This window comes from Myodes glareolus, chromosome 9 (assembly GCF_982192425.1).
Source record: "Myodes glareolus chromosome 9, mMyoGla1.1, whole genome shotgun sequence".
NCBI classification, from domain to species: domain Eukaryota; kingdom Metazoa; phylum Chordata; class Mammalia; order Rodentia; family Cricetidae; genus Myodes; species Myodes glareolus.
In genome coordinates this window covers 73,916,871-73,940,068 of record NC_142034.1, presented here as the reverse complement: position 1 = coordinate 73,940,068, position 23,198 = coordinate 73,916,871, and the positions used below count along the sequence as shown (strand labels likewise).

Sequence of the window (23,198 nt, the reverse complement as noted above, 5' to 3'; positions counted from 1 at the left end):
CATGAAACAATGCTTATACATAAGCAACTTACTCATGTGTCTTGTTTTTTAAATGAGGCCTTTCAAACTTTTTCTATGAATTTAAAAAAATGACAGATTTAAAAATCTTTTTGTAGTAGTTCTTAAATGTTTGACACCAGCATCCTTTGTATTTTACTGTTCAATTGTCCATGACTTAGTAGTAATTATTTGTTGTAGAAGTAAAAAAGATGAAATCCATTTTGATTTGTACTCTAGTTACTACTCTTCTGGTTGCTGTCTTGGATTAGAGGGATGAATTAAAATTTTCAGGCTTGTCTCCTCTCAGAAATTTCTGATATGGAGTGAGGGATGAGCCATAGATAAAAGGTGTCCCGTATTCCTTCCATTTGTAGAGCCTTTCTTTCAGGTGGACTTTTTTGTGTCTACAGAGGTTTGACCTATAACTATAGGCTTTCCCACATTCCATGCACTTGTAGAGCTTCTCTCCAGTATGGATACGCTCGTGTTCAGTGAGGAACGAATACTGGCTGAAGGCCTTTCCACACTGATTACACTGATAGGGCTTCTCTCCAGTATGGATCCTCTGATGTCGATAAAGGTTGGACTTACAGCCAAAGGCTTTCCCACATTCTTCACATGTGTATAGCTTCTCCCCAGTATGGATCTTGCGATGCTCATTGAAGGATGAATACTGGTTGAAGGTCTTCCCACATTCATTGCACTGATATGGTTTCTGTCCAGTATGAATTCTCTGATGTTCAATAAGGGTGGAGACGCGTGTAAAGGTTCTCCCACACTGTAAGCACTGGCAAAGCTCTTCTCCAGTATGGAGTCTCTGATGTTCAGCTAGGGATGGGAACTGACTGTAGCCTTTCCCACACTCAGCACATTTATAGGGTTTTTCCCCTGTGTGGATTCTCTGATGTCTATGAAGCTTTGCTCTGCAATTAAAGGCCTTGTCACACTCGGCACATTTGTAGAGCTTCTCCCCGGTGTGAATCCTCTGGTGCACAGTGAGGGTTGAACACTGGCTGAAGGCCTTCCCACATTCCCGGCAACGGTAAGGTTTCTCTCCAGTGTGCACCCTCAAGTGTTTAATGAGTGTGGAACTGCTGCCGAATGCTTTCTCACACTCACTACACTTGTATGGCTTCTCTCCAGTGTGGGTTCGCTGGTGAGCCAGGAGGGAAGATCTATGACTGAAGTTTTTCCCACACTCACTACACTTGTAAGGTTTCTCCCCAGTGTGAAGCCTCTTGTGCTCAAGAAGATGAAGACTCTGGGTAAACCTCTTCCCACATTCACTGCAGGCATAAGGTTTTTGTCCTGGGTAAATCTGGAAGCTTCTCATTAAATCAAAATCCTGTGGTAAATCCTTCTCTAAAGTGTGATACATATCAGGTTCCCTTTCTAGGGAGTCACTCTCTTGTGAGACAAGCGCTTTATCTGTAAGCAAGGGTTTCCCCAGCTCAGGGTCTGTGGGATTTCCATCTTCACTGACAGTTTCCTTGGGTGATGCTGCCCCCTGCTCATGAACTTTCTTTTCTTGCTCCTGTGTTGTTAGGCTCTCAGATTTCACAACTTTTCCAAAGTTGGTTTTCCAGTGAGCACTCTCAGTGGAGTCATGGTTTATTAGTCCATGAGATGCTTCTTCAATAAAAATATCTCGTTTGGGAAGCAATGTTTCTAACTCTGGCCAAATCTGGAAATCTGAAAAGAATTGGAAGAATTAATTCTTCCTTTGCTGGAAGAGAGACACAGATGCATGAGAAGGCCAATGAGATTGGCAGCAACACACATAAAGGAGGTTTGCTGCATCCTGACGCCAAACATGGACTTGAAACTGGAGGGAAAATAGGATGGCAAGAACTAAATGTACGGTTAAGAAGCAGGGTAGGAGAATAAACTGGACCAATCAATGCAGTTCTAGAGACAGGGAAAGACACAACAGAACAGAGAAGGATATGGACCAATGTGAAGTGACAGGCTGAAGTAAGCAACCATGGAATTTACTCCTCAGGCTTTCCTCACTTCCTCCTCTGCAAACACAGGAGGCAGGCAGGTAGCTCCCTTTACTTTCTTCTACTCACACGTCACTTGCATTATTGCATTTCTTCCCCCATACTACCTCTGAAACAGTTAATAATTTAAAAATGTTTGGGCTGTTTTTCTTAAAATTGTGACTTTATATTCAACTGTACATTCATCACAGCCTGAGAGAGGGAAAAGAACTCTGCCAAAAAGATGGTATTTGGATATTAGAAATTGCAACAGTTTCATTTCTTCTATAATTGGAGCCAGAAGACTATAATCTCTTTGTAGGACTCTTATGAGAATAATGAAAATCTGTGAGTTTTGTGAAGTCAGTTTATCCTGAAGGTCTGAGTATGCCACTTGAGGGCAACCTCAAGTTCAGCTCTGACTCTAGGTGAAAAGATTTAGTTTAAGTTCATGTTAAGAACTCTGAACTAAAATTCATCGTTCTTTACTCAATCCATACTGAAAATGGATTAATGTTACATCATTGCATTTAGATGGCTGCATGTCAACAAGCCATATGTTTAAAACCAATAGGCCCTAAACACCACACTAGGGCTCAGTACTTACAAAATGCCACTGTTGCACTGCCCTTTCATGACATACTCATGCAGATCCCTGTGTCTCCATTTCCCAGTGGCTCACTCACCTCGGCAGGTGTCTTCACGATCTTTTCTGGCTATGCAGGGATCTTGTCCTTTTTGCAGTTTGCCAATCACCCAAGGTATTGAAAGCTGGATCCCTGCTCATGAGAAAGGGAACAGAATTGGGATGAATGGCCTGAAGAGCAATCTCAGAGACTCTTCAGATACCACTCAACAGCAGGGAAGGTCAGTCTTGGAAGGTGAGACACACAGTGTAATCACTTCCCAAGGGCAATGAAGATTAGGGCATGGGGCAACAAGCAAGGGCCAATTCAAAATTACTACATGGTTCTGGAAATGAACTTCTCTGAGACAGGATATGCTTGTACAGTTTCCAATAACATCTAAATGTCTTAGATGAATTTCAGACTCTAAACTGGGATGTAGTCACTGGCCTGTGGCAGAAAACTGGGAGCAAGATGCAAACCCCTTACCCAGGGAGGCCAGGTTGCCATAGTTCTCCAGCATCACCTCCCGGTACAGGCTTCTCTGTGCAGAGTCCAGACGCAACCACTCATCCTGGCTGAAGAACACGGCCACATCCCTGAACGTCACAGGCTCCTGGAACAGCAAACCCATCCTTGCTTACCCTAGAGCAACAGTTCTCAACCTGGGGGTCACAACCTGGGGGGTGGGTGCTGAATTGCTTTCACAGGGGTCACATATCAGATATCCTGCATAACTGATATTTACATTACAATTCATAACTGTACAAAATTACAGTTATGAAGTAGCAACAAAAATAATTTTATGATTGGGGTCACAACATGAGGAACTGTATTAAAGGTTGCATTATCAGGAAGATGGAGAAGCACTGTCATAGACCATCATCTTCATCATCTGGATGAAGGTAACACTGGGTGCATACCAAGAAATTCTGAACCTATCTCAAAATATCTCAAAATACTAAGTAGTCTGAATCATCTAGTTATGTAATTTCTGGGTAATAGTTATTAACTATTTTACTAAGCAAGTATTTATTAAGAACCCACTAGAATCAAAGATATATGACACCAGCTGTGGAGGTTAGGGATCGGAGGGGGCAGAGTCCCTGACAGTAGGGAATTAAAACCCCAACCTAAAATTTTATAGTGTTTCTAAGCAAGCGCAGCCTTCTTTCACTCAAAATCTAAGCAACAGAAAGAACAGTATAAATCAGAATACATGCAGAGCAGTGCAGGAAAGCTGAGGAAAATACCAACCAAACACTAAGAAACCCCTTCTTCTAAAACATAGTTTAGTGAGTATGTTAGGGATTACAGTAGGAATTTTGTAAACACTATCACCTTTAAATCTTATGAAAATCCTTTAAGGACAAGACTATAGTTACAGCATTTTTCAAATGGAAAAACATATCTAAAAAGGTTAAATAACCTAGGTCAGGAAATTGACTCAGTGGGTAAAGGCACTTGCCTCCCAAACTTGAGAACCAGAGTTTGATGCTGAGAACCCACATGGTAGAAGAGAACCAACATCTACAAGTTGTCTTCTTACCCCAAAACTTGTGCTGTGACTCAGACACACACACTCAATAAATAAATAAATGGGTCAAGTAACCTTCCCGAGAGAACATTAGAAAAAAAGGTAGAACTAGGGTTCGAGTTCGGGCAAACAGACCTCTAAGCTACTCTCAGGTTTCTATTCAATGTGAAAATCAAAAGAACCATAGGATTTGTAAAACTGTATAGATGTCAGACTGTCATTAAGAAAGTAATTTCAGTCTGGCGGTAGTGGCACACACCTTTAATCTCAGCACCCAGGAGGCAGAGGCAGGTGGATCTCTGTGAGTTCAACGCCTGGTCTGCAGAGTGAGTTCCAGGACAGCCAGGACTACACAGAGAAACCCTGTCTCAAAAAAACAGAAAAGTGGGCTGGAGAGATGGCTCAGTGATTAAGAGCACCGCCTGCTAGTCTACAGGTCCTGAGTTCAGTTCCCAGCAACCACGTGGTGGCTCACAACCATCGGTAATGAGATCTGGTGCCTTCTTCTGACCTGCAGGCATGCATGTAGGCAGAATACTGTATACACAATAAATAAATAAATCTTTAAAAGAGAAAGAAAGAAAGAAGGAAAGAAAGAAAGAAAGAAAGAAAGAAAGAAAGAAAGAAAGAAAGAAAGAAAGGAAAAGACTCAGATGTAAGAGAAGCCTATCTGATAATATAAGCCAAGGCTGAGGTGGTGATGGAACTAACTTCTAGGCAGTGAAAAGGACAAGGAAACAGATTTTCCCTTTCAGTATCTGCCCACAACCAGCCCAGTAGACCGACAGCTTGACAATAAACCAGAGTAAGACTTCTGTCTTTCAGAACTGTGAGGCAATCAACTTGTGCTGTTATAAACAATGAATCAGCGGTAAAATGTTACACAGCAAAAATCAAACAAACAAAAAAACCATAGAGGATAAGGGAAACCTACATGTTTATTAATAAGGCAATAAAAAGGCAAATGATAATACATATTACATGAAATAGATAGTCATTAGCAGAATGGGGTAAATCTGGACACCTGACACTAGATTTGATCTTAATATACTACTGCTACAAAGCAATCTTTTGTAAAGCTCTATACATATATACACCTATGCAGGGTACACATAAAACACCTGGAACACTTCCCTAATTATTTTTGGTGTTTGTGGAGAATGGCAGAAAAGCAGTCCTTCATTAATTTCTTAACATCCTCACAATTTTTTTCTATATGTTTGTATCTACCTTTCTTTCAAATTTGTTTTCAGTGCTGGAGATGAAACTCAGGGCTTCACTCATTTTAAATACACACTCTACTGAAGAACCAGTCTGCCTATAATTTAGGCAAACTAGGTTTATTCCTATTTATGATTTAACCTCTTATTCTCAAGGACTTGGCTATGCCCCACCTGTAACCTTAACTATCAATGGGTCTGTACTGCCTGTTCTAGGAATGGCAATCATGTCTTTGTTTCGAAAGGTTATATGATCACCTTGCTATGACTATCTGTTGTCATGACTACCTTGTTATGCTGCCCACCTTGCAACCAAGTCTTTGGTTCATGAGGGACTAACTTGTTATATTTATGTTCTGCTCCTGTAACCCCGCCTATTTTGACCACCAAATCACCTATTTGGAAACCTCCTACCCTGAGTTATAAAAGCTTATTCTTCTCCATATCCAATGCAGACCTCTCAAACTCTGCCTTAGTGAGTGGCATCCCTTGTACATGAGGAAAACACCTTGCTTTAATTAATTGCTTGTTTTAATTAATTGGTCATGATGATTTGGGTCAGTAGTCTTTCTCCTCACATCTTTAGGATTAGCATTACCATTGAACTACACCCTTAACCTCTGAATTATTTCAGGATACAATTTAGCTCAGTGGCAGAGTACTTACTTGTCCGGCATACATGGGGCCTAGGTTCAGTCCCCAGTAACCACAAAAATAGCCAGAATCTAACTGAATTTCTAAACCAGCTTTTCTATTGTGCCTTGCTATGGTCTGGGTGTGAGATGTCCTCTACGTGCTCATGTGTCTCAACACTCACTTGGTCCCCAGCCTAGGGCACTGTTTCACGAGACTGTAGAATTTTGGAGCTGTGGCCTAGCCAGCAGAAGTGGGTCACTAGGGTGGGCCCTGGAGAAATCTCATTCCAGTTAGGGTTTCTCCTTTCAGATCTATCCAGATGTGAAGAAGCTCTACTCAGCACTACCACTGTCGGAGACCAATCTACTCTGCTGTTCCTTTTCCTGCCATGATGAACTATAGTCCCTAAAACCGTGAGTCAATAAATTCTTCCTCTTTTAAGTTGCTTCTGTCAGGCATCTTGTTGTAGCGACAAGAAAAGAAGTGGTTTCTCTGAGAATGACGACGTTCTTAGTTGTTCTCTACAGCAAACACATTCTTCAAAGAGTAGCAGAAACTTGAAAGTATAGAGAACATCGCCATCTCTTCTTTATGTTATGGCTATGGGGTTTTCCCAGTTTACAGGGCTGCACCAATCATACTCCTGTACAGCTTTCACTTGGAAGCAAAAGAGACAGCACAGCAAGACTGAGTGAGGAGGCCAAGATTCCACTGCAATCCTCCTTAACAGTACACACAGACCTTACACCAGAATCCCTGGATCTGTGTGAAGCGACTTGGGTTGGGGAGCCCTCAAAGGAGGAACTCTTACTTACTCAGTTACCTTTCTAATGCTCTAACCTGAATTCCCAGCTAGCACAACTTCCTCTTAGCTACCAGAACTTTCTACAGTCTTTCTTGTTCTGCTGGCAACAAGCAAGCTAAATTTCCTTGTGTCTGGGAATGTCTTCATTTTGCCTTCCTTCTTGAAGACAGTCTTCAGTGGATACAGACTGAGTGACAGTTTCTGTCTACATATGAAAGCCATTTGATCTTTTCTGGTCTCTGGTTTCTGATGAAAAGTCAAAGGTCACCATTTCTCTCTGTCTGCTTTCAAATTTTTGTTTTTTGTAATTTGCCTATGACTGCTCAGTTCAATATGATGGACAGCAGTCATGAATGGCCATTACCACAAACTGTGGCTTCTCTAAGTGATATGTGCTGTGTATTTAAACATTTAACAGATTGGTTCACTAAGTGTGTGTGTGTGTGTGTGTAAAGACACACACACATATAAATATATATATATATATAAATGTAAGCATAAAGACACATGCATGTACACACAAACACTCAGTACCTTGATAATTTTATATTGGTTACATGCAAAATAATGTTTGTATAAAGTGTATTAAATAAAACATTAGATTACTTGCTCCTGTATTTAATATTTAGACACTTGGACTGCATGTATGGTTCACACACTACTGCCAGTGATGGGTGACTCTTATGAAAACTTCCTTCTCTCAAAATTTTCCTTTACAACTGCAAAATACATTTCACTCCTTAGATTTTGTAAGTTACATAACCACATTCCTGGTGGGTGGATATTTATGTCTTTACTTTCTGTGTGTACATGTATGTGCATATATTTCTATCTATGCATACGTGTGTTGCTGTGGAATAATCTTTTGTACACTGTGAAGAAGCATCACTCTGATTGGTTTAATAAAAAGCTGAATGGCCAATAGCGAGGCAGGATTTCCAGGCACAGAGGATGCTGGGAAGAAGACAGGCAGAGATGCGAGGAGGTACAGAGGAAACGGGAAAGTGGGATGGACAGCACGTAGATGAGATAGACACTGGTTAATTTAAGTATAAGAGCTAAAAACAAACCTATCGGCCAAGCTTTCATAATTAATAATTAGTCTCTGTGTCGTGATTTGGGAGCAAGTGGTTGGGACAGGAAACCGCCACCTACATAAGAGCTATAGTGATATTTCATTTATATTTTAATAAACAAAACTGAAGATCAGAAAGTAAAACAGTCCCACTGGTCAGCTTTACAGACCAAGCAGTGGTGACACACACCTTTAATCTCAATAGCCACACTAGATTGCCATTGAAACCATGCAGTGCAAGCCTTTAATCCCAGCCCTACATGGCTGGAGATGGGAGGAGACAGCTCTCAGACACAGTCTCATTCTGAGATACCTGGAGGCAGGATTGCCATTTCAGACTGAGGCAGAGATTAAGAGTCAGTGGTTGACTGTTTTGCTTTTCTGACCTTCAGGTTGAACCCCAATTTCTGTCTCTGAGTTTTTATTAACCATGCTTCAGCTAGTGGACAAGCCTAAGCTATAGGCTGAGCTTTTATAATTAACAAGTCTCTGTGTTATGTTTTGTGAGCTGGCAGCCCAAAGAAAAATCTGTCTACAAGTTCCCAGTTGGTAGACTGTTTAGAAAGAATTAGGAGAGTGGGCCTTGAGGTTTCAAAAGCCCCATGAAAGGCCTAGGCTCTCCCTCTGCCTCCATCTTGTGGGTCAGACGGAGCTCTCAGCTACTGCTCCAGTGCTATTCCTGTCTGTTTAGTCATACTTCTTATAATGATGGCCATGGACTAACCCTAGGAAAGTCACGCAGTAGCAGCAGCACAACTTTTCCAGGGGAGTCATACAGAAACATCCATTCATCCCAGGTAGAGAGGGCACCAACAGACAGGCACCAATTCTGTGTACCTCCAGCTTGGCAAACCCGTGCATTGACTGGGGTTTCCTACAGTACTATGCCCCACCCCAGCAAGAGTAACTCCAGAAACGTCTCCAACCAGAGTCGCTCTCCCACCTCTGAGAGACTCTCACACCACCAGCTACCCAGTCCCTAACACATACACACCTAGGGCAGGAACGAGTGGGGATCGGAATCCCAGATTACGGCCATGAATACCCTCTTGCTCCTCCCATGACATTCTCATTACCACAGACCTAGTTTTCTGTTGTACTATTCTCCTGAGTTCATTGCTGCCATCACAGGTCAAGATCTTCTGAAGGTCACCAAGTTTTACTCTGTGTCTCGTGATGGTGCCAGAAGGAAATAGCTACACTACAAGTACAAACTCTTCCATAACTTCTCTTACCTAAAATGAAAAATGTCTGTCCATATAGACACACAGAGAAGTATCCCCACCTTTGGACAGAGGACAGCCCAGGCCAGAGTAAGAACTGTTAGGCACTGTATTCTGCTGGTGTTTGTCACTACCATAGCACTGACTTTACAGGGAGAAACGAGTTGAGCTAAGCAGATTCACAGGAATTCAGAGCTTCAGAGGCTACTGAGGATGAACCCATCCTGCTCAGCTGGCTTTGGACCAACCTCCTATTTCTGATAACACTACAAAGGTAGACATCAGCTCTGCTATTCCTCAGGATTTAAAATATCCAAAAGGGAAAGTACTCTGGCTTTACTAAGACTCATTAAGAGACAGTTCTTTCCTCTGGATAAAAAGGACAGAAATTCTACCTCTAGCCCTGGATGGAGTCCTGACACTCTAAACTAGCCAGAACTTTACATATTCTGTGTCCTTCCTTTAAAAGTTAATCCAGGGGCTGCAGAGATGGCTCGGTGGCTAAGGGCACTGACTGCTCTTTCACGGGATCCAGATTCAATTCCCAGCACTCACATGGTGTCGTACAACCATCTGTAACTCCAGTTACAGAGCATCTGACAACTTCTTCCGGCCTCCATGGGCACCTGGCACACATGGTGCACACAAACATGCAGGCAAAACATTCACACACACAAAGTAAAAATAATAATTTTTCAAAAATTTTAAAGAGTTAATCAAGTGGGGCCTGTCAATTACCTGGCGAGGAATTTGCCTCTCCCTGCTTCCTCCACCACCAAAATCTGATTCACCTTAAGATATGCTAAGAAGAAGGAGGACTAATTGTCCCTTAATGAAATAATGTATTTATCCTTCCCAGAAGCCTTTGGGTAGTGCCTTGTAAGCTTCCATCATGTAACCTTTGGAGCTTGCCCGATTTCCAGAGTTACCCAGAAAACTGTAACTTTTCCTTTGTACCCTTTCCTTTTTTCAACTATTGAACAAAATTCCAAGCACGCTTTTCTTGGCGCTCTGGGGCTTCTCACGACTTCTCTGAAGCTACTTCCCCTACCACACGACTTTTTGCCTACTATGCAGTATTGTGACCTCCGCTGCTGAACCTGCCTCTCAGATCCTAACTCTAGGGCATGGCTTTCTTCCTCTTTTCCATCTCCTTCCTCCTGGCAGCTGTCAAAGTTTACAACCTGTCTGCCCTGTTATTTTTCTCAAACTCTAGTAACATTTTCTTCAAGCTTCCTTCTGAGTACATTTCTAAATTCTTTTATTAATGAAATTAAGAACCCAATAGAGGGGACCAAATTCCCTGGCAACAGAAGGCATTTTAAATTATAATGAATGACCCCATACCTCTCCTTTGGCTAAGAAAATGGGATAGACATTCCATCTAGAGGATCCCCTACCCCACCTTTTTATTTTCTTTTAGAAAAGCATCTGGGAGGTTTTGTAAGATGGTGGTTATAGGACAACACCTGTTTTGGACCTGGCAGAATTCTCTGTCCCCAGGTCTACTCCTTTGATAAGTGTAAGGTTTTTGTACCTTTTCCTTGAGGGTCAGCTTCAAACTGGACTTTGCATATCTCTGTTAAAATCTAATTTTGCAAGTGAGAAAAGTAACAGGGGCTAAGAAGGGAAACACAATCACATCTTTGAGTCAGAAAGCAACTTATGCAAAGACAAGCTTCACTTACTGTCCCTCGAGCAGCCAGCAAATCCACAGCCATTTCCTTTCTTAGTTTTCCTGCCAAGGAGAGCTGAGTGCTGACAAAGTATGCCTGGAAAGGGGAAAAAAATGTGGTAAAGAATTCTGGTACCAATGAAAGGCTTGGAGCAAGGAAGTTAAAACCACCCACAATGAAGGTCTGGAGAGGTGGCCCAGTGATTATGAGCACTTCCTGCTCTTGCAGAGAACCTGAGTTTGATTATCAGCACCCAAAGCTCCAGTTTCAGGGGATCCAACACCCTCTTCTGGCCTTCTCAGGTTCTGTGCTCACGGACACGGACACACACACACACACACACACACAAACATAGACACATAAACATAATTTAATTTTTAAAACACACCCATAATGGTCATGAGATTCCCAAGAAAGCTATCCCCTATAAACAACGCAAACCAAATGGTAAGAATGCTGACCATTCTGTCAGAACTCATTCCTTAACTACACTTCTAATTTACACTCGTCCCTCCACGCCCACCTACAGGTCTATTAGCGCCTAGTACAAAAACTGGCAATGTCAAAAGGTTGGATATGCCTGATTTAAAGTACAAATGATAATGTGTTCAAGTTCTCTGCAAATTCAATGCCAGTCTACCTAAAGGACTTGAGTGCTGGCCATTTGGGAAGTCCTGGAACCAATCCTCTGTGCAGCAAAGGAGGGGCTGTGCTGCCGACGTGGCTGAGGTGGATAGCCAAGGGCTTCCCAGACTGCCCAAAGTGACAAGACATTGCAAGGCGTACAGATAAGGGAATTCTGCTTCCAGTCCAACTCTCTAGACAAGTCTAAGCAAATGCCCCAGCCACACTATGCTTTGGTTTCTTCATCTGCACCGCGGGCACAATGGGGCCCATAACTTGGTATTAGATGCGCTTATTCATCAAGTTGGCCTAGACTGCTAGGTATCAGCTGTTGCTTTTATGACCTGCATCGCTAAGATGCCACAGAAGATGCACCGGTCCCCGGCCCCCGCAGTCTGGGCCCGCCGCTCTCCGTGACGGGCCGAGCCAGCCGGCGGGTCCCCAACCCAAAGGCCGCAGAGCAGAAGCCAGGCCGCGCCAGGCCCGCCGCGAAGCCCACCGCCCGCTACGCCCCGCCCGCCCATTCCGTCGCACTCACGGACGTCGGCGCTCGCCCCAGCCGCCCTCAGCACGAGCGGTCTCGAGGATGTCTGCCCCAGACGCGCACTCCTTGCAGTCAGGATCACCTCGGCCACGAGCGCCCCCCAAAACGCCGCGAGCTGCCCCGCCACCAGGAGAAAGCCCAGAGAACTACCACTCCCGGCATGCCTCAGGGCTTCTCTGACTACATTTCCCAGAAGGCACAGGGACCAAGAAATCGCTGAGTGTAGTTGTGGTTTGGCCCGTGTGTTCAGGTTGCTGTAATGTAGGGCTGGGGGGAGGGGGGGGTGCGCACTACAAACCTGGCAACCCCTGCAGACCCGGCCAGGCTCTCTCAGTCAGTCCTCAGACCTGTTCTCTTGGCGGGCAAAGTGATACGACAAGACAAATTCGGAATTTAGTGTTTGGGAGGGAGTTAGGATCCCACCCCCACCTAAGTACCAAGCTAGTCTGCTGACTACTCATGGAGTTAATGGACAGCCAGGGCTAGATAGCGAGAGTTATGTCTAAAAACAGACAAAAAGTCCTAGAAGACTCTGTGTAGTCTATACCACTAATCATAATTTGAGTCATTTTAACGTGTAACAGTACACAGAAAACAATGCACATGGGTTTCAGGGTTTTTGCTTGTTTTGTTCATGACAAGGCAAGGGCCTTGGTATTCAGCCCAGGATGGTTTCAACAGCTGAATAATTAAAAGTAAAAGCATTTGATTGAATACACACACTTAGCCTTTTACGTATTTATCTAAATCCAGGTAGCTGCTGAATCCTAAGATTAATTGCCATTTGGTTGGAACAGATAGGAATGGACCTTCAAAGAGATTGCCCATCCCTATCCTTTAGTTTTTTTGTTGTTTTGTTTTTTAAAGACATACATAATGCTAACTCTCTCAAGCATCTTTCTGATTTGGAAAACCATCTAGAAAACAATAAAACAGCAGTGACATGTTTAAATACCCTCTTCCCAATGGCTGAAGTGAGACATTCTCAGAAGCCATAGGCTGTTGAGTGAAAATCCTAATTCCAGGAATGTGTTGCCTCTCGGTATTAATGGCCAGAGTATTATTGGCCCCTATTATCCTATAACCTACAAACTTTATTGTCTCTATGGGTGTTTGCATCCAAAAACTACGTGGAAGTCCCTATTGCTGAAGATATTACATAGTTTAGTTGCAGGACATGAAGAAATCAGGCTTGGATCTGGCTGGAAGACTCCCTACCCCATGCTAACTCACTTTCATAGTTCTGAAAAGCACTGTGCAGACTGCTGGGGGGAGACCTGATGCCAACAGTCTTGCTCAGCTATGGACAGAGTGTGCTAACGCCATGAGTATGCCAGGGAAGATAAGCTCATTGGTATGGGGAGGCTACTGCTATTATTTTGTTGAATAAGTATTACAAGCCTTCAAAACATTTGTGATTATGCTGCTGTTAACACTGGTTGTAGGGGGAAACCTTTAGTTTTTAAGTGTGTGTTTGTGTGTGTGCCCATGGGACAGGATGTCCATGGAAGTCAGAAGCCTTGGATCCTATGGAGCTGAAGTTACAGGAGGTTATGGATCACCCAGAATAGGTGCTGTAATAGAACCAGAGTCTTCTGCAAAAGTTAACCATGGGATTGTAATCTCTCCTAACCTGGGAAAGGCCCCTCCCCGGGGAGGGGGGTAGTTATTATGGTGTCACAACTGAGCATGGTACCGAGAATAAGGACTGTTGCCACAGCATTTCTATCCAATGCTCAGCCATAAGTGGGAGAAAATAATCAGACATCTATATTATGCCAAGACACAGAGAACATTGCAGAAGAGGCAGAATGGAGGGAGGGGTAGTGATCTATGCTTTGAACTTCCTTTTAATGGAAATAAGAGAAAGGAGGCTCATACGACTCGGGAGCCTCTGGAAACCTCTCAGGCTTACGAAGCAGACGCCAGGAGTTCAGATAAGCAGTGCATAGTCGCTACAGGGAGCACAGGAAACAGGCACAGCCCAGGGCCACAAGCTGTGCTCTCCGTGGCTACACAGTGATATTTCTCCTTTATAACTGTGAGTATGTGTAAATTAAATTTCAATAGCATTTGTCTAAAGAGCCTTTACTTCTCAATTTAATACAGCAAAGGTAGTTACTTTCTGAGAAAAACAAGTGGAGACACCATGCATTCTGTAGTTAAAGTGCCCTTAGGTCTGAACCAGAGGAGGTAAATTGTGGGAAGACAGTGCAAAGGGCAGTATATACCTGCGTAGCTCGCAGTGATTTCCTTCTCAGGTCAGTGACTCAGAGAAGGGAAAATGAACCATAAGCTTGAGCGATAAACAAGAACTTATTTCAGAATATTCAAAACCAAACTTTAGTGACCATGAGGTAGCTACAAGTTACCTATGCAGATTTCTTTTCTCATTCTTCCTAATCCAGCTATTTTGCATTAACACTGAAAGGCTTTGTCCAACACAGATCCTAGGCTCATCCGAAGTCTGGTGATTCATGGCTCCACTTTGACCTACATCGGCAGGTCCCCGTGATGTTACAAAAGCTGGTGGCTGTTGAATCTGAATCATTAGAAAGAAAATATTAATCCTTCAATCTTAGAGCCAACTCTAGTCAGTAAAACTTAAGAACATGTGGAAAACATTCAAGTTTTTCACGCACAAGTTTATCCTGCATCACAAACACCTGGTGTTTGCTGAAGTCTAACTTGATGCTCACCCCCAACTATTATCCCTCTCTCTCCAGGACGACTCCTGCTGCAGTCAGCATGGAACAGGTGTCCTTTGGCAGATTTACCAGGTGCATCTTACTTAGATGGTTCTTCTCAGGAATGAGTCTTCTGATGGTTGGCAAGAGATGAGCTCTGGCTGAAGGCTTTCCCACATGTTCTGCATTTATAAGGCTTTTCTCCGGTATGTGTTCTCATATGTGTCATAAGTGAGGAACTCTGTCTGAAGACTTTCCCGCACACTTTACAGCTAAATGGTTTCTCTCCGGTATGAATTCTCTGGTGCTGAATAAGGGCCGAGCTTTGGTTGAAGGCCTTCCCACAGTCGGTGCACTTGTAGGGTTTCTCACCAGTATGGACTTTGCGGTGAGTATTGACCGCAGAGTGGCAGCTGAAAGCTTTCCCACATTCCTTACACTGAAAAGGCTTCTCACCCGTGTGGATTCTGTAATGGACGTTGAGTCGTGAGACCCAGGAAAAGGCCCTCCCACATTTATCGCACTTGTATGGCTTTTCTCCAGTGTGGATTCTTTGATGTTGGATAAGTGCTGAGCTTTGGCTGAAGGTCTTCCCACATTCCTTACATGCATATGGCTTCTCTCCAGTGTGAATTCTCTGATGTATAATCAGGGCTGAGTGGTAACTGAACACTTTGCCACACATATTACAGCGAAAGGGCTTCTCTCCAGTATGAATACGGCGGTGTCTGCTGAGCCGTGATACTGATGTAAAGGCTTTCCCACACTGGTTACATTCATATGGTTTCTCCCCCGTGTGAATTCTATGATGCTGAATAAGAGACGAGCACTGACTAAAGGCTCTCCCGCACTCGTTACACTGATAAGGCTTTTCTCCAGTGTGGATTCGTTGGTGATTATTAAGGGACGAGCTGACTTTGAAGGCTTTGCCACATTCCTTACATTCATAGGGTCTCTCTCCAGTATGCATCCTCTGATGCCCAATGAGCGAGGTGGTGAATCTGAAAGCCTTTCCACACTCACTACACACGTACGGTCTTTCTCCAGTATGGACCCTCAGGTGCAGTGTCAGGGACGAGCTTTGGCTGAAAGCCTTCTGGCATTCCTTACATTTGTAGAGCTTCTCTCCAGTATGGATCCGCTGGTGTTTGCTCCGGGAAGAACTGTGGAGAAAGTCTTTGCCACAGACGTTACACTTATAGCACCTGCGTGTTGTGCTGACTCCCGGCTGTTTGAACAGAACTGAGTGCTGCTGTGAGCGGGTCTTCCTTCCTCTGGAGACAACTCCAGGTTTGCTAGTAAATGGAGACTTGATCTCAGGATTTCTCAGGCGTTCCACACCTGTAAAGGCCCTCTCTTGTACACAGTCTTTTCTAATGGAAAGTAGCATTTTGCTGAAAAGTTTGGCCTTGTTGTCTTGGTGCTCCTCCAACTGCTCCTTATTTACATATGTTTTCCCCAATACGAGGTCAAAATAATCATCAACTCTGTGAATTTTCAAGATTTCTCTCTTTTCTTCTTTGGAAACTATGGATTCAAACAAGCTCTTCCATCCTAAATGAAACAAAATGCAAGTGAACTATTGCACTGGGAATAAAGGAAAATGATACCAAATTCACGAACACAGCTAACAAATCCAAACTCAGAACCTTTGGGAAGGTTAGGAACAAGGACAAAGGAAAAGAAATAGGAGTATAGACGTTCCTAAAAGGAAGGGTCTGAAGATACTGTGTGTGGGGGAGGGGGCTGAGGACATCAGATGGCAGCTCTCCCAGTAGGAGGGGGTGCCAGTCTTGATTTAGCAACAACACCTGGATCATCAGGTGTTTCTGAGAGGAGCTTGTGTTCCTATTCAGTTTCATCACCCGGATCAGGTGTCAGTATACCTAGGGAAATCCCAAAAGAAAACTGTAGAGAGGAAGAGAAGGGAGGGGAGAAGGAAGGGAGGAGAAGGAGGAGCCTCTGCTCTCAGTTTCAGTCTCAGCAGCGCCACTCTGGCCCTTGGCAGAGAGATAATGTTGTAATGAGCATTCTCCCATAGACAATGCAAAGGCCAAGGCTCTGGAATTACAGGCAATAGCAAGGCTTCCACTGATAGCCAAGCAACCAAACTGCCAAAGAAGTAACCAGGACCTTATGAAAACTAAGAACAAACAAAACCAAAGGCACTGTGCGGTGGTGGTAACTACCCTGACACTTTAAGCTGGGTGATAAGAAGATGAAGTTGAAGATAAAATCTAGGGCCCAAGATGGTGGGGTGGGTAAAGATGCGCGCTTGCTGAGCCTAACAACTTGAGCTCAATCCCTGGGACTCAAACAGTAGAAGGAAAGCACTGATTCCTGAAAGCCGTTCTCGGAGCTCCACACTCAAGCTATGGCTTATCCCCCAAGACTCCTTCTGCACAATACAAAATAAATCAATATAAATAAAACATAAAAACTAAATAAGAGCCAAGGTACTTAGGAAACACTACACGAAATGAAATCATTGATTTGAAAGAAATGAATTTATTTTACAAAGGCGCTTTCACACTCTTGATTATAAAAGAGGTCACCTGTTTCCAGAAAATAGGAGAAACAGAATCAGACTGGGACTTGTTCTCAACACTTGTTGTGTAAAGACATGTGTGGACACTGCTGACAGGGAGCAAGGAATCTAAGGCCAGAATTCTACCCCAAAGCCTATTTCTAAATGAGAGAAGAAAGAACTTAGACACATATGTACATCGTACACATAAACTCCGAAAAAAATATTCATGGAAAATATCCTCATCAAAATAAAGGAAAATCTAAGACAGTTCATGAATGGCAATCCAAGATGAAACTGACTCAGAATGCCCAGCTACTGCCAGAGAGGAGTGATTCTGGGTAAGCAGCAGGACCCAAGAGAATCATCCTCTGTACCAGAAACAAAGACAAAATCCAAAGCAGAAGAGAGAGGAGACACATGTGGCAATCCGAACCAACAAACCCAGCAGACATGCAGAACCAGCACCTGCTGTCGACGGCTTACGAACTGCCTGATGACTGTCTGCAAACCTGTTTAAGTCCTGTCACCAAATTGGCACACCTAGCTTCTCTCGTGCATTTGCACATGTACATATTCTTCTGTTGTTTTTTCTTAACAATGGATATTGAGCTACAAAGTCAAAGCAAAAGCCCAAGACAGTGTGGCGATATGTTATTATGAAAATTCAAACAGTCTGGAACTTTTGTTGGACCTCACAGCCAAAGTTAATAATACACCTTGAGATCACTTAAGATTCAAGACTGATACCCTACTATGTACTCAGTCTGTTTGTTTAACCTGCCTTTATGAGAGCAATGTAATGACCATCCTTACTTGCCTTGGATTTTCCATGTAACCAACTTTTACAACCTAAGCTAATGGATAACTGTAATCTAATTCCATGCCCTTGACCCAGAGAATAATGCATGTGTGTATGCATGCACGATGTGGCAGTCACTTGTGGAAAGCAAAAACTATGTTGAAAAGCAACATTATAAGATGAATATCGCCATAAATGTTGAAAGCAGCACTCAGATATTGCCTGATAGCATCTGCTTGTTATCTGGGTCAGTTGAGTCAGTAAAGTTTCATCCCTTGTAAAACTCTGCTAAAGATCTCTGTAAAATATCCCTCATTCTTTCCCCACAGTCCTGTGACATTCAATAAATACAGAGCAGAAGACCTTTAGTACGAACACACGTGGGCACAGGGACAGCATTCCTAAGACAGCATTCGGGTAGGCACAGATTTAGACTCATAATAGACAAATTACAGACAGGAGAGATGGAACACATGGGAAGAAAGAAGTAGAGAATTTAAAACTGGGCTTGTCCTTGGTAAAGCCATTCTAAGGGGAAGGGCTCTGATTTATTTTCCTTAATGTGACACCAACACGTTTTGGATGCACTGAGGCTATTACTGATGCATTTAAGTGAGAGGTGGAACAGGGGATGCACTACAGTCATGAAGGCTATATTCAAACCACGGAAGTGAAAGAGGCTGTTAGTGCAGTAAGCGTGAAGGGAAGGGTGGAAGAATCGAGACCGGCAGACATTTACTGCACATCACACTGTAGCACGTGCTCTCCAATGACGAGCAGCACTTGACGAAGTGTGATCTATGCTTAGAGAATTGGCCTTTCCCTCTGAACCCGATGGACGAGGTGACCAGAAACAAAGAGGGGAGACATGCCCTTCCCAGCAATCTCCATATGCTGGCACATCAAAGGAGATCTCTGGCCAGTGTCTTCTGAGCATAATCCCCTTGTCCCTGGAAGGGAGGAAATGCCAAGTTCAAGTCCTGATCCGTCGGCCACTTACCTAGGTAGACACCTTGAAGCATTCCACTTTCCACCACCTGGAAGTCTTCTGCTTGCTCTAACTGGGAGATGATCTTTGGCTTGGAAAACAGCATCCCTGTTCATGAACAAGAAGACATGAGTAGCGTACTGGCATGGAGGTCCAGGTCCAGGGGACCCCAAGGTATGGGGGTACGGTGCACAGGAGGAGAAACAACAACCTAAAACTGGGCTCCTAGAGGATGTCCAGAGCTAGCCTCAGGATATGAGTCAGGGCTCTTCCCCTTGGTAGGACGGCTTAGGGGACCCAGCAAAAGAGCTGGGTTTGGAGAGCCGGGAAAAACACAAGAGAAGATATTCTTTATTAACTCAGCTATATTCAGACTTGTCAATCGGCGAGGGAAAAAGCAGCCATGACTGGGCCCATCCACAGGCCAAACCTAACCAAATCCTTCCCACATCCTCCCAGGTAGAGGATAGGGATCTTGTTTCCACTGCAGATTATGCACCCCAACAAACCCCTTACCCAGGGAGGCCAGGTTGCTGTAGTTCTCCAGCATCACCTCCCGGTACAGGCTTCTCTGTGCAGAGTCCAGACGCAACCACTCATCCTGGCTGAAGAACACGGCCACATCCCTGAACGTCACAGGCTCCTGGAACAGCAAACCCATCCCTGCTCAGCCCAGACCACGCCCACACAGTGTGAGTGAGAAGCAACTCTGCGAGGGTTTTTGAGTATTTCAAGCCAAGCAAGCATCTCTGAACAACAGCTTCATTAGCCAGCATGGGATTTATGACATTCCTACAGCAAGTGACTCACTGTGCCCTAAGAGAGCTCAAATACAGCACCCTACAAGAGAATTCCTGACATCACAAAACAAAATCAGGAAGACAGGACCGAACTTGAGACTAAGACAGGTATGAGTCATCGAAAGGGAGATGGTGCGGTGGCTTCCATGTTTCTGATACTCTACAAATCGTGGGCGGGGCATCTGCGCACAACATGCGAGGCACTGCTGCGGTGGAACCGCTAGGAGCTCACTTCTTTACCAAGCCAAAGGCACATCTCCACGACCCCAAGCTGCTCACAAAGCTTAGCATCTTTCCTGCTCTGAAAGGGCAAAAGTGAAATATGAGTGCTTTGACTCCCTGGAAATGAAGGAAGGGACAGTGCCACCACTTCTGTTTCTTTGCAGCACTGAGAATCGAATCCAGAGCCTTGAGGACGCCAGGCAAGTACTCCACCTACAAGCAACATCCCCAGCCCCTACTCCTTTTCAAAACCTCTGTCCTTTTTAGATATATGTGACTCTGTGAGTGTGTGTGTGTGTGTGTGTGTGTGTGTGTGTGTGTGTGTGAACCAGAAGCCAACCTCAGGTGTCAAACTCCTCAGTATGCTCTCCATCTTGGTTGTGAGACAGGGTCTCTCAGTGGCCTAGACCTTGCTGACTCTCTAGGCCAGTTGGCCCATGAGCCCCAGGGATCCACCTGCCTCTCCAGGGCTGGGATGACAAGCAGTATGCCATTGCTTCTGGCCTTTTTGCTTGTGGTCGATGCATTGCATTGAACTTAGGTCCTCAGACTCGTGCAGCAAGTAGATTACTAATGGAGCCTCCTTCCCAGACAGTTTGTGAATCTTCTTAATGGCTAAGTCATCTGTCAATCTCAACTCAGAAAAGCTTCCCCCGAAACTGGTACACACGCCTTTCTTTGAGTAGAATCATGGCAGATGCTAACATGAATCATGGCAGACGCTAACATGCCTTTAGACTAGGAAAGCAAAACATTTCTAGGCTTCTTAAAAAATAGAACAAGTTCAGCCAATCAAGCACTGAAGGAGCATGGCTTGCACCCATTATCAGGGTCTCTAAGTCTAAATAAACAAAGCTTGAACCTACCGGTTTCTGTGCTCTGCTTCTGCATTTATGCCCGTCACCTTGTCCTTCTGTTCCTTTGGATATAGCCCAGAATCACTTCTAGGCATCAGGCAGACGTTAAATATGAGTATGAAGGTGGGGGCTGGGGTGGGAACAACAGCTCTATTGCTTAATCTTAGCTTTATGGCCAAAGGATATCGGAGCCATGAGCATTGAGGAGGCAAGTGAGAGTTAGACTAGTCTGATCTGACGATCAGGTCAGAAGACCTCAAGCAGATTAACATACACTGAGGAGGCATGGGTGGTAAGCTTTCCACTAGTCAGAAGTGTTCACTGGAAAAAGATATTAAGAACTGTAGCTGACACCCTATGGGCTGATTCCATCTCTTGGACAGCTACTCTGCTTGAGCGAGTAAGTTCCTGCTCTAAGCTCTAAGAACACCTTACTCTCTGAGGCTCTGTATGTCTTGCTGAAATCTTCTTCAAGAGAATGCAAGAACCCGGGGACTATCTAAGAGCCTGACAGTCTGATGTCTGCTCAGTAGGTGGGGTGAGGGATGCCAGTTAACTCCTGGTCAGTGGCCATGGAACTGATTAATGGAGACAGGAAGAATCGCCCTTCAGGAGTTATGGCCTCACCTTTCAGCAGTTTCTGTTCCTCCTTGAGCCCAGAGAAGCTCAAGAAAGGATGAAATGAACTCACCTCTTCCGCAGACAAAAGGCAGCTCAAAAAGAAGTGGCTTTTACTCACCTGAACTGGGGCTGGCAGCAACCTCTTGACCATTCTCCCTCTGTGGCTCCTCCTGAGAAGACACCTGAGGCAGAGAAAAAGACTGTGAGGTCCACGCATTCTGACTGCTCTCAGTCCTCACTGGATCAAACCAGGTTAGAAACCACCCGCTGGGCATCTGCACAGCCCAGCTTCCCCAAGCAAGATGGAACCTGGGCATGACCACCAAAACCAGAAGCAAGCAAAAAGCACACCTCATATGGTTGCCAAAGACGGAAGTAAGCAACAAGCACCCCTTGATATTGGGCCTGCGATCTTTTCACTAGAGAATATGAATAAAGACAACCGAATCGAGCAATTACAGCTATCGATTCCATGAGCAAGGTAAGAGGGACCATGGCACGCAACTCCTGGAGGCAAGAGAAGGTATAAATATTGGACACACCTGAACTTGGCCACTCTACATGAAAGAAGGGACTGCAGAATGTTTACCCTTTTCGGAAGCCACCAACTAGAAACCAGTCCTCTCATCCACGTGGATGTTTGCCTCGGTCAAAAGAATTATCGAAGTCTCTTATATTAACCAGACCCTCACCACACATGCACGCACGCACGCATGCGCACACACACTCAAGGAACAGCATCGCTAGCTAGTACTGAATTTAAATTTTGGAGAAAAGGGGGCTTGGCTGGAGGTGCAGCTCATGTAAGAGCGCATGATATTTAAGTCCTGGGTTCCATGTTCAGCATCCTTCCACTTCTTTCTAACAGTAAAACCTTACAGCAAAGGAACAGAACTTTACCAAAAAAGAATACGAACTGTGGGGCTCACTTTTAAGACACTATCCAACACCGAAGATCAACAGGAACGAATAAACAAAGTTTGGGCTCCGGGACGAGAAACCTGCAGGCTCTGTGCTCAACCGCCCTGGCTCGCAAGCCTGAAGCCAGCGGCTTCCTAGACCGCTATTCCGGCCGCGGGTCCGGAACGACCTGGAGTCAGGGCCAAGGCCTGCACCTGCCGCCGAGGCCTCTGCGCGTTCCAACCCGCTCGCAGCCCTGTTGCAGTTTATAATAAAGTAGTCCCACACTAGCCCAGAATGGAGTATAATAAAGGTTTCTTTATTAGGGGCAGACTCACAGATCAGCAGTCCTCAGCGTGGGGAAACACTGGAACCAACTCCAGCAGCCAAGGGCCCGCACACGCTTTTACATATTGCGTATATAGTACATGTGACCACGCCCAAAGTGGGCCAGTATCTTAAAGGTTATTGGCTGAAGAAGTTCCCACAGCACAGCCCCACCCCGTGGGCTCCTAGCTGCGACCGCTTTGCTTACAAACCAAAGAATTCCAACACCCAACGAAGGAACCATACCGGGCTCAACTGCGCGTGCGCGCAGACCCTGGTTTCCATTACGGACTACATTTCCCAGAAGGCACCGCGACACTCTGTACTATGCCACGGTGGGAGACTGGCGCCTAAAGGCTAAAAGTCATCACCTCCCAGGCTTTTATGCACGTTTCATTCATAATTACAATGGTAACACTACCAAAAAGGGCAAAATGAGTGAATTTTAAAAATGTAGAATAAGGCGCTGGCTGCTTAGTTTCAGATGGCGAGAGAACTGTCCTCTTTCATATTTTAATA

General features: G+C 44.5%; 1 protein-coding gene across 1 annotated transcript; it reads right to left on the bottom strand.

The window, feature by feature from the left end:
- Nucleotides 1-286: 286 nt before the first annotated feature.
- On the bottom strand, nucleotides 287-22,930 carry Znf879 (zinc finger protein 879). The gene is given in 8 exon segments (XM_048451685.3): nucleotides 287-466; nucleotides 469-1,325; nucleotides 5,570-5,577; nucleotides 14,781-16,189; nucleotides 18,965-19,060; nucleotides 19,469-19,595; nucleotides 21,571-21,634; nucleotides 22,691-22,930. Coding segments are annotated over 7 exon segments (2,571 nt in total). The 5' UTR covers nucleotides 21,604-21,634; nucleotides 22,691-22,930; the 3' UTR covers nucleotides 287-425.
- Between the last annotated feature and the right edge of the window lie 268 nt (nucleotides 22,931-23,198).